Source organism: Polyodon spathula, chromosome 14 (assembly GCF_017654505.1).
Source record: "Polyodon spathula isolate WHYD16114869_AA chromosome 14, ASM1765450v1, whole genome shotgun sequence".
Taxonomy (NCBI): domain Eukaryota; kingdom Metazoa; phylum Chordata; class Actinopteri; order Acipenseriformes; family Polyodontidae; genus Polyodon; species Polyodon spathula.
Genome location: NC_054547.1, coordinates 5,023,948 through 5,042,454, shown reverse-complemented (window position 1 = coordinate 5,042,454; position 18,507 = coordinate 5,023,948). Strand labels below are relative to the sequence as shown.

General features: G+C 34.5%; 1 protein-coding gene across 5 annotated transcripts; it reads right to left on the bottom strand.

The window, feature by feature from the left end:
- Nucleotides 1-254: 254 nt before the first annotated feature.
- On the bottom strand, nucleotides 255-18,110 carry LOC121326878 (bromodomain testis-specific protein-like). Of its 5 annotated transcripts, XM_041270488.1 has the most exons (20): nucleotides 17,362-18,110; nucleotides 12,310-12,585; nucleotides 11,533-11,670; nucleotides 10,990-11,131; nucleotides 10,591-10,715; nucleotides 9,927-10,295; nucleotides 9,514-9,642; nucleotides 9,091-9,270; nucleotides 8,716-8,921; nucleotides 8,097-8,386; nucleotides 7,745-7,858; nucleotides 7,520-7,645; nucleotides 5,213-5,274; nucleotides 4,945-5,125; nucleotides 4,172-4,567; nucleotides 3,309-3,436; nucleotides 2,279-2,481; nucleotides 1,970-2,150; nucleotides 1,613-1,692; nucleotides 255-1,504 (listed from the first exon to the last, which is right to left on the bottom strand). In XM_041270488.1, the coding sequence occupies exons 2-19, from the start codon at nucleotides 12,502-12,504 to the stop codon at nucleotides 1,624-1,626; spliced, it is 3,234 nt and encodes a 1,077-aa protein (XP_041126422.1). In that variant the 5' UTR covers nucleotides 12,505-12,585; nucleotides 17,362-18,110; the 3' UTR covers nucleotides 255-1,504; nucleotides 1,613-1,623. The 5 variants fall into 5 exon arrangements, with proteins under 5 accessions (XP_041126422.1, XP_041126421.1, XP_041126423.1 ...); XM_041270487.1 differs by having other exon boundaries at nucleotides 255-1,692; XM_041270489.1 differs by having other exon boundaries at nucleotides 255-1,692; nucleotides 17,997-18,110.
- Nucleotides 18,111-18,507: the final 397 nt, after the last annotated feature.

Below are 18,507 nucleotides of genomic sequence, written 5' to 3'. Positions count from 1 at the left end.
AAAGCAGAATGGTTAAACGTATAGTATGGTTGTCATACAAGAGCTTATCAAACACAGTGGATGAAAGGGTGTTTTGAAGGAATGGTTCCCTAATGTCAGAGTCGGTCTTCATTCACAGTTTGTATCATAACTATGGATTGTATGCATGCATGTGTACGTTCTGCAGTTCAAGGATTTCACTTCAAAATCATGACAAAAACAATGGTTATACTGAAAATATTTTAATGGATTATATTGATATTTATCCACTAAAATGCTATTTATCATCAAAATTAAATGTTTCTCTATATACTTGTCATGCTTTCTAGCTTATCATACCTTGGGCACTAGAGAATAAGTGCTACTGTATTTTAGCACAAATGTATGAAAAACATGTTATAGTACCCTGAATTTAACAGAAGAAACAATTTGACAACTTCAAACAAAATGACCAACTGCGCATCTTCAAGTTTCTACTGGAACAATCAGTACAATGCAATTGAACATCATAAAACTACAATTATCAAATAAATTAAATACAAATAATAAATGACATTTTTAGCATAATTATTTTCCTTTTGATTTTAACAACCCTACATGCACTGTTACTGACTCAGAAATGTGAAATGCGGTTTCTAGACAGAGATTGCCTACAAACAAACAGGTATTCATATGCCACATTGTGCTTTTAGATGTGGAAATTCAAGCTGCTATTCAGAGCACCTAAAAAATATACTTCCAAGCAAGCATACAAACTTTTGGCAAAATACAGATTTAAGTGAACCAGTTAACGACTATATCAAAGTAAGGATTATACATATAAACAATAGTTTAAATTTTTCTTTAAATATATACATAATATATTCTCATATTATAATCTTGTATTAACAGCAAAACAACTGTTGAGGACATTCCTTCACTGACATATACATATACCAACCAATCTGGTTCATTAGCAGTCACACATTTCAAGTACAAATTAGTGGAGCACAGATTTATTTTACAACAGTAGTCCCAATATATGCAAAACATATGGGAATATATATTTACAATGTTATTTCTCATTAACACTCAACATGAATTAGAGAATACAGGTATGGAAGACTTCCAAACACTGTAAACACTGCTTTGAACAACACACTTCTGTGTTAACTGATTTTTTTTTTTAACAAAGTTCTCACTCCAAAAACACGACTAAGTTTCATTTTCAGACTGAACACAGTATTTAGAATCATAGAGCCTTCTATTCATTCGTAATCTACTGCATAATGGACAACAAAGAAACACTTCATTTAAAAGCACTTTCAAAACTTCACTAAGTTACCACCTGTACAAAAAGGCAAGACATCCACATACAATGTGGTCCTTTAAGTGCCTGTGTATGCAAGGTTGCAGCATATCACACTGTACAATATATTACAATAATGATCACCAAGTACAAGTAAAATGAGTTAGACAAAAATCTTCCTTGCAGATTGAGGACCAGTTTCCTTCCAAATGTATGTTAAACTTAGACATCCAGTGCCTGCAAAAAGTTGTAGAAAGCAAGAGCTATATGTATTAGCTGGTAATGCATTAACATTGCATATTAAGACATTTGTTTGTATTATATACACTGAACTATAAAGTCCACCTGCTTTTGTTTTAATAAAGGTTATTTTCAAATGTTGCCATAATATCACTCTGCAGAGTCATGTCAATGATGCCTGCCATCTGTGGAAAGAGAAAAAAACTGAAATGAATGATTAGTACAAATTACATTAACTCCAACATCTATATAACTGGAAACTGAAAGTATCCTATTCAATAAATGTATTATATTTGGTTGGGTTATATACATAGATATCACAGACATACAAGTGCTTAAATTACACACAGAATAAGGCAGAACAAACACTAAAATAAAATGTAAAAATCCCATGTGTATATAATATGGTTAATCAACACTCTCCCTTTATTTACTATCCCCACCAAATGAGTACAAACTTACAGCTACTCTCCTCCTGCGTTCCTGTTCTCTTTTCCTGGCCATCTCCCTCTCTCTAGCAATAGATGACTGAGAGGCTGATTGTAGTTCTTGTTTTTCCTCTTTTGTTATTTCATCTGGCTTAGAAGTTGCCTGGTCTAGAACTGTATGTACACATTCTAAAGGTTGCTCATCATCTTGGTCTCTGAAAACAAAAACAAAAAACATAACATATAGGACTTACAAAACTATTAAAAAAAAAAAAAAAAAAAACAGGGCAGCTACTATGGTATCTGCAAATGGCTACACCTGGATTTCAAAACTTGCAAATACCTTTGCTTTTCAGGAATATTTTTTCTTTCACTCCCGGCTTGTCCCATTTGCAGTTTTCTTAAAGCCTTTTCTCGTTCTTCCTTTTCCATTGCAGCTTTTCTGAACTGCTGAAAACTCTCATTAGAAGACTTTATTATGGATGGTGTGGAAGTGGCCATCTTTCCTAAACTTGCCCAAGAATCAACATTCTTGATACTAATGTCCTAAAAGAAAATGCAGAGTATTAACAGCATATACAGCAATTCCACACGTTTAAATAGCAAATCCGACTCAGAATAGGCATCAAAAAACACATTAAAATACATGTATGCTTTAGCATTCTTTTAATGATCCGAATCTCTTTTTGGAAATTCAAGGAAGGGCATGTAAAAAGGGACATCAATACAACTAACTTATTTAATGTTATCCGTTTACATCTAGACAATACCCTTAACACTGCTGCTAACATTATTGCAAGTCGCATGAGAGAAAGTTAGTACTGTAAAGCCATTTGCAGTTACACTTTATATTAAGAAAAAGCTAAATACTTGAAATCCAGAACAGCAATTTAATTTCTAGTCACAAACCCCAGTTAATATTAGAAATGTGGCATTTTAATGTTATTTAGATGATCAGAAAGTCTGTGTGCTGAGAACTGGGTGGAAGATCAGACCAACGACTGTGCAATAAGCACGAAAATGGCCTTGACACAAATTAAATGTGCCCCAGGGCAGTAATAACAAATAAGCCACAACTTTGAGCCCAGAGATCGGTTTATGCAAAACTTCAAAATCCAGGCTCTCAAAATAAACACAAGACTTACGCCCTGTGTGGTCACCAAAACAACATCCAAAATACAGGCTTTCAGAATTATTTGGCATGCTTCTTTTGTTCAAAAGATGGAATTAGCATTGAAAAAGTAGGGTATGCAAAAGTAATGGTTTGGTGGAATACAGTCGATACACTTCTGGAAGGACGAACAGCAGAGGAAACAAAAAATGGAACCTCAAATGGTGTGGTTTGAGAGAATAAACTTATGCAAACTTCTTACCTTTTTAGGTACGGTTGGAGTAGTAAGATCTTGCATATGTTTATCACATCTGCTGACAGGCCCAAGTTTCACAAGACTTGTATTACTCTTGTCCTGTCCCTCCCCATCAGGATGTCTGGTATCCGTTTCTGAAAAAGCAGTATTTAAATGCATCTGTCCCCACCTGGTGACTGAATATTTTAAAATACAACCACAAATATTTTAGAACCACTTAGGGGGTGATCTAAAAGTGCTCTTCATATCCAGATGATTTAACGTGGAATATATCAAATGTCTTAAATACATGTGTCACTGTACACACCATTTCAGCAACTTTAATGAATAAAAACATACATTAAAAAAAATAAATAAATACTAGCATTCGCTTACTTGATAATGGCTGTGTAATATCTGATCCATCTTCTGCACAATTCTCCTTTTCAACATACTATAATTCTGTCTGGTCTACTGGAAAACTTTTAGGTTCTGCCTTATTACACAGAGGACTGCCATGAATCGGGGACATTCAAATGAATGTGGAATAAAAGAAATTAACCTGCTATCAAGTAACTTAAAATACAAAAGCAGCCCCTACTGTTCCTTCATGTATGGGACTGGATTAATCTATCTACAGTTAATTGCAGTATTGCAATTTTCTAAAGTGTCAATTACAGTATTGATATTTCCCAAATCAATAGCATACCCACACAATAATCTGAAATGAAGCTGCATTAAAACATCTCCTGTTTTATTAATAATTTAATAAAAGAACGAAAGCAAAGCAAGAGCAAAATATTTCAGACAGATTACTTGCAAGCTTGACAGCAGCAAGAGAAGATTAGCTGTGTAAAACATTCACATCTGCTGATGCAGACACATCTTACCTTCAGTCTGCATCCTAGTAGGTGGGCTCTGAGAAGGGTGGTTAAGTTGGTTGAAGGAATGTTGCCCAGCTTGCAGTTTCAGTGTTTGTGGAAAGGTCTGAGGATGTTGCATATGCATCTGCTGATGCTGAGGCAGATGTGACTGCTGTGTGGGTTTTAACTGGGGCAGTGAATATACCAGACTGCAACTGGGCTGTAGTTTAGCCTGTTCATTTTGGGGCTCTAGTAACAATAGGTGGTCCTGGGCAGATTGCAAAGGAACGTGTTGGGTTGCCTCTTGTTGAGGTGCATTTGCAGACCCTGGCTGCTGCAACTGTGAAGACCTGTGTTTAGGAGGTAGAGGTGCTGCTTTGGTGCTAGGTCTTGATGGCTGTTGTGGCAGACTAGTATGTAAGGCTAGAGAGAAACAAGTTTAAAAGATGTTGATATACCAGGTTTAAAAATTGATGCCAGCTAAATTACTGTAAAATCAACAAGTTTTCATTTGTGTGTCCTCACTGTGTCGCAGTTTGAGAAAAAAAATATAGAAAGAGACTTAAAAAGAGACCAGTAGAAGAAATGCAACACAAAAATCCCCATGGAGACACTGCACACAAAACATACGCATGGATGCAAAAATCACCACTTTCTTGAATCAAAATCATTTTCAGCTTAGAACCATTTAAGGGTTCTGTCCAAACAAAATGGGTCTATTACTTCAAAAGTCTCTTAAATAAAAATAAGTCTTAAAGTACAGTAACTATCATCAAGAAACACTAAACCATTATTCTTACCTGGAGGTGATATAGTTATTTGTTCAGGTGGCTCCAGTGGTACATGTATCAAAGTCTGGAATTTGTGTATCTCGGCCTCTTGGGGATGTTGTATTGAAAGCTGCAAACTGGTGCTAAACAGAGGTAAGGTTTGACCTGCAAGAGCATTATCCCATAAAGGCTGTAGCATCGGCTTTATTTCCTGTAGAGAAAAAACACAACACACCCTTAACAAAGTCATCATCTTCAATGCAATATGTATTATAAAGCCAACAGTGACAAATTGTACCTTTGCTTGCAATTTGAAATCAAGATGGTCAGCGCAGCTTTGCTTCCGTTTTGTTCTCTGCTCTGTCAAAGAAGCAGTACATCCAATTAGTTGCTTGCCTAACAGACTTTGTTTTTACATAACTTTTAAAATAAAAACAAGTAGTATAGCGTTTACTTACGGAATACTGTTTTTTTTTGGGGGGGGGGGGGTGGTTTTGTTTTAAGGTCACACTTTGTTTATTAATTTTGAAATATCATTAAAGCAGTGCTAACTTGCATTTTAAAACCAATTTAACCCATATAAACATTATAGATCTGTTTTTTATTGTCAAACGCAGAAACAGTTTTGTCCTAGTATCCAAATTTTAACTGTACAAACACTTCAATAATCTGTACTACAATGTTTTTGGATGAATTGTGCCCTTACCTTTTTAATCATTTGTATCATTTGGAGTGCAATAACACAATAGTAGATCTAAAATATAAATATAGTTTACATCCATGTCACCAGACACAAAGACCATGGATCAGTAACTCAAGAGCTCAGCCTACACTTATGTTGATTAACTTGTTTCAATGCCACTTGAGATTAGGTAAGGCCAGCATTCCCAAGATACAATAAATAGCTAATTTATATGAAAGCCTGGTTTGTCTTTATGAGGGTATAAAGACTTCAGATGGCCAATATAAAGGAACCAATTTAAAGCGCATTTAGCAAAATCATCCCTCCACGTGTTCATTTTAAATAGGGTGGATTTTTTGCACAGCACAAGATTTAATGCAAGATAACTTAAAAAAATAATGCAGTAAATTATAAATAAAAACAAAATTCATGTCTGACAGGAATCAACTTACCTTGCTGGAGAAAAAAAAAAAAAAAATTAAACTATAAATAGCTTCATCGTCACATTTTGATCTTGTGGTCTATATTCAATAGCCTCAATGCATTCAATCTATTGCTCTGGGAGTCCAGGAGGACTCGCATACAGCTACTTGGTATCATGAGATGTCTAACAGGACAATGTTCCAGAATTTTGCAACTTAACAAGACAACAGGAACTTTGAAAACAGTTAACGTGATCATTTTGTCTAGCTTGGAAATGGTGGTGTTAAAATGCACAACAGTTATTACTATCTAAAAAAATGCTGTTTATTTGAACTTTCAGATGTTAAACACTAAACCCATTAGATTTTATTTACCCATATAGGTAAAACAAAAGATAGAACATGAAAGTGTATTAAAACAAACACTCATATCTTGTACCAGTTACAGAATACAGCTATGCTGCAGGACAATAACTTATCTACAGTAAATCTACTCCTTTAATCCCTGCATTCAGTTTACAATCTGGATAAACATCTAAACAGATTTTTTTTCTTTAACAAAATAAATATCTGAAATCATTACAAAACTTTGCATTTACAAACAGTGTTTCCTTATAAATATTTTGTAGAGAGAGTTTGGTACAAATATTTAATACAATTAAAACCAATGAAATGATTAGTAATGCTACATGTTTAAATAACACATGTCAAATTTTAGTGCTACAGTTAAAACCCGAGGGCCAGCAAAATCTTATTTGGAGGGGTTGAAAGTTCATGAGACAATGAATAAGTGTGTGATCTAATACAGAAAAACTAAAATATATACTTGATATAAATAAACTGACCATTAAAAAAATAAAAAAAAAACATTTCACAACACAAAATATCTTGCAAAATCTAGAAAAAGGAATGGACAGAAAAGACAAAAAGATGTTAATGTATAATATGAATCTGTGGTTCTTCCAATACACAACCCTAGAGTGATTTCAGCTACTGTACTTTAATACAGTTATTTACTTTTAAACTGTCTTAGCAGTCGAGGTGAAATAGTGTCTCCAACCCTGGGTTCTCAAGTAAGAAATAACAAATCTTAATAGGTTTATATGGTAAACTGCAAAATCTAGCTTGTTGTTTCAAGAATACAATACAAAAAGCACCCAAAAACGTATCTGAATGAGTCCGATTTATATTTTTATTTCCGAACTTCACTTCATTTAAATTAAAAAAAAAAAACGAAAAAAAAAAACAAGATAGATACTGCATCTGAAAAGGCACACCCTTCATTCACCAAAAAAAAAAAAAAGAAATAAAAAAAAGCACTGCCTCAAACATTTTTTCAGTGCGTCAGTAAGACTAACGGTACGTATTCTGATTGCGTAATGTATCCTTGTAAACATGTTGCCTAGTATTCCTTAGTAGCACATGGTGGGAAAATAGTCCTGGTATTAAAAAGGGCTGATACTCCTGCTGGTACAATAAATTGCTGAAGAGGACAGCTAACCTGATTCAGAGTCACTGCTATCAGTTGCACTAGAATCACTACTACTGCTGCCTGAACTTGAAGAGCTGCTGCTCTCACTGAGTCGAGAGGGTTCGCCAAGATATGTATTAGCATCGGTGTTTGCAACTGTTGGGGAAAGAAAAGAAAAAAAAGAAATACAAAATGAGCAATCTTACCACCACCACCAAATCAACTAATCAAAAGTTAATATACCGCAATACTTACACGTAGTTTTCTGTGTCCTCACCAAATGCAACTGTCCACTGACATCCAGTAACTTCTCCAATTCTTTCGTTTTCTCAATTTGAAGTGCCTTATTCATCTTTGATGCCTTTTTCTCTGCTCAGGACAAACATTGAATACATTTTAATATAACTTTTTTTTTTTTTATATATACTTATGGCAAGAAAACAGAAAGAAAAATCAACCATAACAGTAAACAGAGAACTGTACCCTGTATCTGTTTGATAATTTTTTGTGCATGGTTGATTTGCATTGGAGATGTGACATCTCCAATGTGGTTAGCACACTGAACAGTTGCTCCTCCTCTGCAGAATAGTACAAGTTGAATACTTACCTCTTGGTTTTCTTGGCCTTTTCCTTAGACAGGTCATGACATATGTCTCCAGAGCTCTCAGTGTTGAAGGTTTTAATGTTTCAAAGTCAATTTCTATCTCTTCAGGATTAGAGTCTTTCAATGAAGGCTCTCTTGACTGGATTACATTAACAACCTTCCCAAGCTTGTCACCAGGAAGCTTGTTTATATCAAGGCTCAGCTGCCTTTTCTCATCATACGACATAGGCTTGGATTCCTCTTCATGTTCTGAGTCAGATGGAAATGTGGACAATTTGCTTTTTTTACTACAACTGCAAAGAAAAAACAGGACATTTCCTTAATTGCTACTTGGTTAAAACACTCCCAAATTAGGCTTAGCATGGTCATATACAGCTTTTACAAGGGACAACTATTACAGAATTGATTTTTTGAGGTTGTATCGTTATATTGTCTCTGCTCTTTCCAGTCATGGTGGAAGGATCCTCAAAAGCAGCATTAAAAATCAGAAAAGGATTTTATTATCGTATACATACAACTTTTCAGAGAGATGTCAAAGTGACCCATGTATTTTTAAAAGGCAGTATACACAGTAACTAAGGAAGAGAGCTTCCCCAAGAAGCTAAATAACAAAAACACTTGCCTTCCTGAAGAGCTTTTTCTAGATCTCTGCACCTGCTTGGACTTTGTTTTTTTCCTTTCATCGACACATTTATTTCCTGTCTTTTCTTTTTTTTCTTTGTCTTTTTTCCTCTTTTCCTTTTTTGATTTATCTTTCTTTTTCTTTTTCTTTGGCTTCAATAGGGGGGCCTGAGATAACATTTGCAGTTGCTCACGTACTGCTTTTAACTGTAAAAAAAATAAAAGAAGAAAACAATACAAAAATGTTGTACTCCACTAACCTTGAACGGTGTGCCGATCATCTTGGATCTTCAGCTCCCTAAACTTTATTTATCATTATGTTTTGTTAAATAAGAATATACAGTATAGTTAATCCTAATTTTCCAATCCGTGTTACCTGCTCTTGGAGGTTAGCAAGGTGCAGAGTTCTTTCCTCTTCAGAATCAGAGCTGCTCTCACTGTCCGAGGAGCTCTCACTGCTGGAGGGAGTTCTGTCTATTTCTGTTGAAGGCGGAGCTGGGGTTACACTTTCAACAGGTTCATCTGGCATTTTGGCAAACCGCATCTCAAACACATCCTATTGAATTAAAGTACAGAATTACAATAAAATACATTTGAATTATTTTAACAACTTATGTACTGCACCTTTTTAAAAAGGTACGTTTGCTCAAACCTCATATAAGATTATACAGTGTACATAAAACACCACCTAACCGAAGCATCTAAACACTAGAAATACAAATGTTTTTCATTAAATGGTACTGTAGCTCACATAATACCAATCAAAAATAAGTTTAATAAAACAAAGCGCCTTACAAACCTGTAGCTTTCTTGCCATTGCTGAAACTTCATGATCTGGAGTATTGTATTTATAACAATTCATCAACATTAACCTAAAATCTGCTGCAAATTCTTGTGCATTTTTATATTCTCGGTCCTCCATCTTTTTCTGAAAAACAGGAAGTAAAACATCCAAAACCATGGACGTGATACAATTCTAAATGAATTCTCAAAACACACAGCTTTATTGCTGCATGTGTTAACACACTGGCTTCAGCAGTGTATGCTTTAATCACAATAAGGAAGCCATATTAGGTCACAGGTCAAAGGGCACCATTACCATAACACTGAAAATATGAAGTCAATCTGAGAGTCTATTTCATGTAAGCAACCCTCACCAGAATGCTTAAATTAAACACTGCTAACCATGAGCTTTTTGAAGAAAAGACTTACTTTCATAGTGCCAAGGTCCATTGGATGTTTTATAATGTCATAATAATCATGAAGTCCCAAAGCTTCTACATCAACAGGTTTATAGAAGGGCCAAGCATATGCTACATGCTTCTTTGTGAACATTTCTTTAAGTATCGCACTGCAGTACTTCAGTTGCTCCGATAATTTTGGTTTCTTGCCAATTTGATGCTGCTGCTGAGAATCTGGCAAGTCTTTTCTTGGAGGTTTAATTGGTCGACCACTTTCTCTTCTTGATGTTATCTTGCAAGGCCTTGGTTCTGCAGGAGTAGGTGAAGACTCGCTACTTGTCATTACAATAGATGTAGTTGGAGTGGTTGTATCGGCTTTCCTTTTGACACCCTTCTTGACCTGAAAACATCAACATTGTTCCCATTATGCTCATTTCATGACATATATACTGTCAATTCATAAATTGATTCAGTATCAACAGAACACCAAGACAAATATTAAACTCTTAATATGCCCTTAAGATTTCCAATTAAAACCAAATAAAAAATACATGTTTAATAATTTGATTTTGATCTCGTTTTGCACAAAGTTACAACAACAAGTGATCAGGCCCCTATCCCTGTTCCCCCGAAAAAAATTTAACTCGGCAGATAAAAGGCTAAAAAGTCAGATATTATTCTAATGAAAAACATACTTTTGATACAGGCTGTGTTCCTAACATAGGTGCAGTCGGGGTTTCAGTAACAGTCTGCGGAGGAATCAAAGTCACAGTTTGCTGGACGATAACTTCAGATACAGGAGGAGGTGGCTTTAGCTTACCTTGGGAACACAAAGTTGAATTAATTTGACAAGTCAGCTTCAATAACTACAAAATACTGGTGGCCACCAAACAAATCTGCAATGAGCGATACATGCCTGTACACACATGCTAAATAAATATGCAAACATCTCAATATCCCTTAATTGTTTGGAGCAGTGTATTTCTACCCACCCTACCTACATTATCTTTTCCAGTACCAAGTACAAGGACTGACAATTTGTGAACATTTAAAACTTCATCAAAATGTGTAAGCCTACATGGCAACAATTTTACCTGCTGAAGGTTTCCTTCCTTTGCCTCCACCTACTCGGTTTATGGTAGATGGGAATTCAACTTCTTCCTGGGGCATCTGCGCCACTTTCTCAAGGAAAAGCTTCTCCAATGCTTGTGCCATTAACACAATGTCATCTCCAGGCTAGACATATAAGCATATCATAATTATAAACCAACATATCATACCAGCTGTTACAGTATTTACTTAAATACCACACTTTGTTTAATTTTTTTTTATTTTTGGTTTAGATATAACTAATAAAAACGAAACAAAAAAAAAACACAACCAATGACAGTGCCTCCAACATGTGCAGGTTAAGTTAGTTTTCTATGCACATTCATTTCCAGTTCAGTAGGTATTAGGATCCTTAAGTTGAAAGAGCAGTACAGAAACTGCCTGCAAGGTTCAAGTAGAGTCATACCTTCTGCACATGAAGTAAATTCACGGTTTGCCGGATAAAACAGGCTTCACAACAATCAAAGTGAAAATACCATCCGAAATTAAAATACTAACAATCCAGTTTCCTTCTATTTTAATTATACCTTGTTATATACATAGCAGTTCGTAAACATGGTATTAAAGTCTTCTATACATTCCACAGCTTTCCAGTAGTAGTTATTCTCCAGGCGTTTCTTAATGGTGTTTATGTCCATTGGGGTCTTAATAATAGCATGATAATCCTGAGGATAAAAGCAAAAACAAATAAAATCATGTTAATGTGGAAAACCAATTCATAAAACTTAAGTTTATTGGATACCTAAAAGTAAATTCAAGGCAGTTCTGTTCATGTTGTGTGACAAAATACATAATGGGCCACATTTTGAAAAATACTAAAGATGTTACTGATGGACATACCACAAGAAAATCCCTTAAAAAAGTGCTACGGAGCAAACTGTAGGGTTTAAAACACAATGCATTACCTTCCCTAGTTTGTGCTTTGTAGTAGTTATTCCTGCAATACCTTTTTCAACTTAAATTGTGATTACTTTGATATTTAATCTAAAATTAGTCAAAACTGACTTGAACAGAGATAATAAAATTATCATCAATTTTGCTGAAAAAGATCTTGCTGGAATATGTACAGCAAAGCATAAAGCTACGGAAAGTAACCTTATTTTTATAAACCCTACAACCTGATAAATATTTTATTACTGAAGCAGTATGTGTTTCTACTTAACTTGACTGGCAAAATTAATCCTCGTTTGAAACTTGCATTATAAATTTAAAGCCCCCCCGCCCCTCTCCCTCCCTTTTAAATATCTAAACATCAACAACTTAGAACAGTATAACAAGAGAGTCAAACAACAACTTATTCTTACAGGAAGTCTTAGTTTCACAGCATCAACAGGGTGTCGAAAGGGCCAGGCAAAATGATGATTCCACAAAGCCTTCATGACCTCCTTGTGCAAGTACTGCAGCTGATTTGTAAGACGTCCAGGCTTCTTAGGGTTTTTATATTCAGGGGGGGGAGGGTTTCCACGGCTAGAAAATTGCAATCCTTTTGCCCCCGACATCTTGAATGTGTTTGTTTCATTAATGCACTGAATGTTGATTGTTTACAATACTCAGCAAATCAATCATCCTCATACATCATCCTGCAAATAAACAGGTTTATTAAACATTAAGAGGAATACAAAATATATATTTTAACCAGATTATTTCTGAAGCTCTTTAATATTACAAATTAGATTATGGTGTTGTAACTAAATTCTATTTATTCAGTGCAATACATAAAAAAAAATATATATATACTTTTTAATTTAAATCCAGTTTATTTCAAAGCAATATAATATCATATTTATGGAGACTACCTACCATAAATGTCAAGGTCATTTTGAAAACACACATCTACTCTATGGTAATTAACTGTCTGTGTGACCAGGAATGGGTGGGCACAATCTAATCTAACTGATACCAACATATCACCATGGTAAGAACATCTATGTATCAGTCTTTTCCCAATATGATGTATACAAATCTGAAGAGAAGGCAGCCATTCAGAACTGAAGTGGTCTTCAGCAGCAAGCGTGTTCGACAAGGATCAGAGAGCAATACAGATCTAGGCAGGCCTTTAATGCAAATCATAACTTGATGTGTTTGTACTATGTACTGCCCAAAAACACTGAAAAAATGAAATTCGTTTCAAAAGTGAAGAAAAAAGTTACATACGGAATTAAGCCTGCCAGCACAAACAGATACACCGGATCCTCTTGTGTATATTATCTGGTGGTTTAAAACAGTTTCACCCACCAAATGCACCACAAAACAAGTTGTGATGTATATACACTGCATACTGATCCAGCCAGTTAAATCAGTGTTCCACAACTGTAGATTTATACTACACCTGCCATTTTAAAATGTATCCTAATCAATCTTCATGCCATTATCCAAGTGTAAGTTATCAATTACACTACTTTAATTGGGGGGGTTAAAAAGAACAAAACAAAAAAAAAACACCCTCCCTACAAAAACCCAAAAGCAAATCAGAAAGATCTGTAACCAAGTAGTCTATGATAAAGGTTTTGAGAAGAAAAATCAGGTCCATTGCCATGCCTGCCATCCAAAGCTTATCTTGATTATTCTCCATACCATTATACAGGTGTAATATGGTGTATTACTCACTTGTTCTCACTGTGAGAATGCTGGTTTATTTCAGTACTGGTCAGGGAAGAGGATATGGTTGTTTTGGCTTGGCAGATAACAAAAATAAATATTTTCCTAAACTGAAAGAGAATGCTTACTACACATCACGTGATTGTAAAACTAATTTTGGGGTAAACCAAGTAACTTTTTTTTTTTTCTTTAAACATCAAGTATAATACATGACAATGTTCATGTTTTGTTTATACTGTATGCAGTCTGTGATTCAAGCTGCCCATTTCAAGAATTATTTCAAAAAGTAAAACTACAGTGAAAACGCTACTAGCCAATTTTGTTGTTTACTTTAGAATACCAAGTGTTTAAGTCATGGTTCAGGAACTTATTCTGGATGTAAACACATTTTAATTTAATGTGTGGGGTTAGGCAAACATCTGGTACTCTGAGATTAAGTTTATTCGAGCAACATAAAACAGGCTTCTTTGTATTTTATTCTGATGTTGGGGAAATTAAATATTTTCAGACAGATGAATACCTTCTTGTACAGAAAATAAAATAATATATATAAAAAAAGAAATTCCACACTTTGTAATTAACATTTACCTTTTACAAAATGCACCATACTATACAACCATGTTGTGATTTGTTTCAAAACAACAAAGGTTAGACTAGTTGGCACACTACTATGCAAAAAGAAAACCTCACTGAAAATCCACCTGACAGCAGCAAAATAGCAATTACTCCCATGATTTGAATAACTGACAAGCAATTGTTACAAGTAGCTACACCTAATCTAGATACAAACATCTATACAAATGAGCATTTGCAACAATGCACCTCACAGACTCTATACCCAGATATAGGCCCAGGAGATATTGCTTTCTTCAATCCCTGCAACTGCTACAGTATCCAATTTTTTGGTTTTTGTGTGCATAGATGTTTGCTGTAAAGCCTGATTTAGTGACTCAGAAATACACAAATTACTTTGTAAAGTCCATGTCAAAGAAACATCAGTCTACAAAACAAATGCCACCATTTTTCGTGCTCAATAGTTTACACTTTTAGTATCGACAGCTGAAGACACAAACATTATCAGCTTATACTGTTTCATTCTGTGACTATTTAATTGGGTTTACACTTTTTAAGGCATAACTAATTTAAAAACCTAAAAGGCACATAAACAATTTAAAAAAAGTATTATATTACCTACCTAATACAGAAATGTACTTTAGAAGGAATTTCTTCTTCTAGCATGTATAAAATTATTTTGCCAAATTGTCATGGATGATTCTTACCTCAGCGACTCTTCATAAAAATACAAATTACATAAAACATTAAGGCTGTAAAACCTAAAAGAAAATACTGTCATTTATAAAAACACACAGAGAAGTCCTATAATCCTTTATATAAATATATATATTTTTTAAATTACAAAATGTGTTAAGAGTAGTTGAGTACTGTTATCGAGGAGTTCTTTAATCTGAACATATGTTACATTGAAATGGTACAAAACACATTTTTGGAATTGAACACTTGTATATTTATTCCAATTATAAAAGCTTTCTACTTGGAATTAATCAGTGACTATTAATGCTTCCAGATTATCCTTTATTTTGTCATAAAAAAAGAATTTATAACAGGCTATAGAACAAACATCTTACCCTCTGGAACATGCCTATGGCAGGAAACAAAAAGCAGTTGTTGACCTCATGGTAAAAGTACCTCAACACAGAATTATAAAAATTAAAATTAAAAATACAGCACGACAGTTCCCCCCCCCCCCCCCCCCCTTAATTTTTTGCTTGATTTTAGGCACCGAGTACTTATTACAGCCTGTTATTCCGGATAGCTTGACCACAAACATGAAATCAAAGCTCCAGAAGTTTCTCATTAGATTATCATCTGAGTTCTCAATATTTGTAACTTTATTATTAATGAATTTATTTAATTCCCCACCCTTATCAACAACCCCCTCGATTCACATTCCAAGTGACAATTATCCTGTATATTGTGCTGTACTGTATATTTCTGAAGATGGGTACCCATGCCTAGAACCCAAGACAAATTTTACATTTGAATCCTGACACATTTCTGAATTACTCACTGTTGTACCACATATTACTAAAAGCCAATAATGCCCACTAAAATAAAATACAAAATATACGTAAAAACTGCTTTATTAAAAGATGAATAGACACATACAAAAAAACATAACACGTAAAACTCATTTTACATTAAAAACAGTGTTGTGTGTAAATCTTTAATACCCCATGCCAAATGTTAAGTTTTATTGACTACAGAGACGTGGATTTTTCTTTTCCACATCCATTCAGAACTATTTCTATATGAGCACTGTGCAACAAATTGATTAATGTTCAACCAAAGTTCTGAAAATGTTCACTTTGCTACCTACTTGCAGCAATAGAATTAACTTAATGCAAAAAAAAAAAAAAAAAAAAAAAAAAAAAAAAAAAAGTGAGCCTTGGTGGAAACATTATTAAACAAGCCTTTGTTTATCTGGCCTTACGGGGACATTATTCTTTACACTTACAATGATAGTTATATTCAGTTTACATTTATTACATCTGCATAAGACACTTAGCAAAATTGTCCATACTTTACTCTTTGGCCAAGTGACAAGGTTTCCTTTAGCTACTTAGTCTATTTGTCAGTCTAAGCTTGAACTTACATAAATGCAATACTATATGAAAACGTATTGGTGTTTAGTCGCTTACAGTATTTTGACCTTCCATAAAGTAAAATAAAAACCATTTGAATAAAATACCGACATAAGTTAGCTCCCAAAACAAACACAAAAAGGGCTGTTAGAAGCTGCAGAGCATCATTTTTTTATTCAGTTTTGAAGTGCAATGCGTGTCTTACACTTAATGAAATGAAGTAGAAAACAAATTTAATAAGTTCATTTTTATTTACATACCATTTCAGCACCTTTACACCCCATGTCTGTTGCTAGGGGAAACCGCTAATGCTTGCATAGCGATACCCATCATTGCGGAGAGTATTATTAGTACAATACAACAAATTCACAGCATTTGACGTTCTGGACCAGACGTGAAAATAAATAATAAAATAATAATAATAATAATAAATAATAAAAATAAAAAAGCACAAGTTTTTTTTTTTTTTTTTTTTTTTTTTTTTTAAAAGTACCACTAAAAAAAATGACAGTGGTAGTTAATATGCGTATACAGGTCTACAGCGCATAAGACTCAGTAATGCAAGTTTATTGGCATTGAAGCTTTACATCAAGAGGGAATACAACAGTAAAATATTGTGCATTGTGAACACGGCTCACGAGTCGAGTCATTACTATGATGTAATCAGCAGGACTTGTTCTTCACTGTAGCCTAAGGGAACAGCACGTAAACACATAACAAGAGACAGTCGTAAAACCAATTTCAAGTCCATACAGATCACACACAACGTTTAAAGCTTTCAACATACGCACACGGTTCACTCAATCCAATCTGTGTGGAAGACATCAGAATAGACTTTAACCGTAAAACGTCCATGATCTCTCCCTGTGAATTAAGTTGCCTGCCAGGATCAGCAACAACAAAATGGCGACAGGAAATAACTCCCGCGTACAAACCTTGTCTTATGTATTTCCTTTAATTAGTTTACACATTTTATTAACATGAAACTAATCACTTACTTTTTTTTACATACACAAGAAACACTGAGTATGAATAAATACACTGTGCTGATGGACTGTTCAAAACAGCTCATTTTGTTCGGTTTTATAAATTTACCTTTCCGTCTCTCACTGGCACAAAGATTGTACAACTGCAGAAATGAGGCAGGTGCCCAGTGCCGAAGACGTTCTGCTGGGAGGACGAACACTGAGGGTTCACGCCAGTAATATCTACGGAGATCGAGATGCAAGTTTTGTTTAAAATTGTTTCTTTGTTATTTGTTTTCACTGCCTCCTTTTCCTTATTTATAATCTTCTATGGCGGCCAGCGCCCTCAGCAACCGCCGGTATTTATACTATTCCTTTTCGTTGCGCGCGCTGCCATTGGCCACTCTGCCTCACGTGCCACAACAAACACAGCTTTCCCCTTATCAACAACATCACCGTTATTGAGAAACGCCATTATTCAGAGCGTCGACTTCGCTTTCCCCTTCGTCTTCCTCTGGTTCTTTGATGTCGCTATTGAATTTACCACACAGTAACATGTACACTATTGATAACACACACATAACACGCCACAAAACAACAAGACTACCATAACGTCACATTCTTTTTTTTTTTTTTAAACAACGTCACGGCACTGGTCCACCAGAATCATGTGACTCTTCCAGAATGTTCTCTAGATTTAAAATATAAATGCTGCTTAAATGCCAGTGGAAACCCGGAGTTTGGTCTATAAAACATATACATTACCTCAACGTAACCCTTACTACCACTTTATATGGACAATACAATATATTACTCTCCAGCTCAACCACAGCCATACCGCAGTCTCTGTATCAACTACCCAACTCAACAGCTTATCAGAGTCAAGGAAGCGACAAAGGCAGTGGATTGTACGCATGTCCACTTCTGTGTGTTATGCTATTGGATAAACTGCAGCAGCAATGTTAGAGTGAGGGCTTTTTATGAATAACTAAGAGTAGACCATAAAGATAATCCATTACTTAATCGCTCCTTATATACGAGTACTATTCAAAACCCTATATCATCGCAATCCTTAGCGTTAAATGTTATCATTTACAAATAGTAATCATTTTTAGATAAATATATATATATATTTTTATGTAATAATATATTATAAATATATATATAATATACACAATATATATATGATATGTATATATATATATAATATATATGGTAAATATATATGTATATAATATATATATATATATATATATCCGAGAATTTATGTATTGTT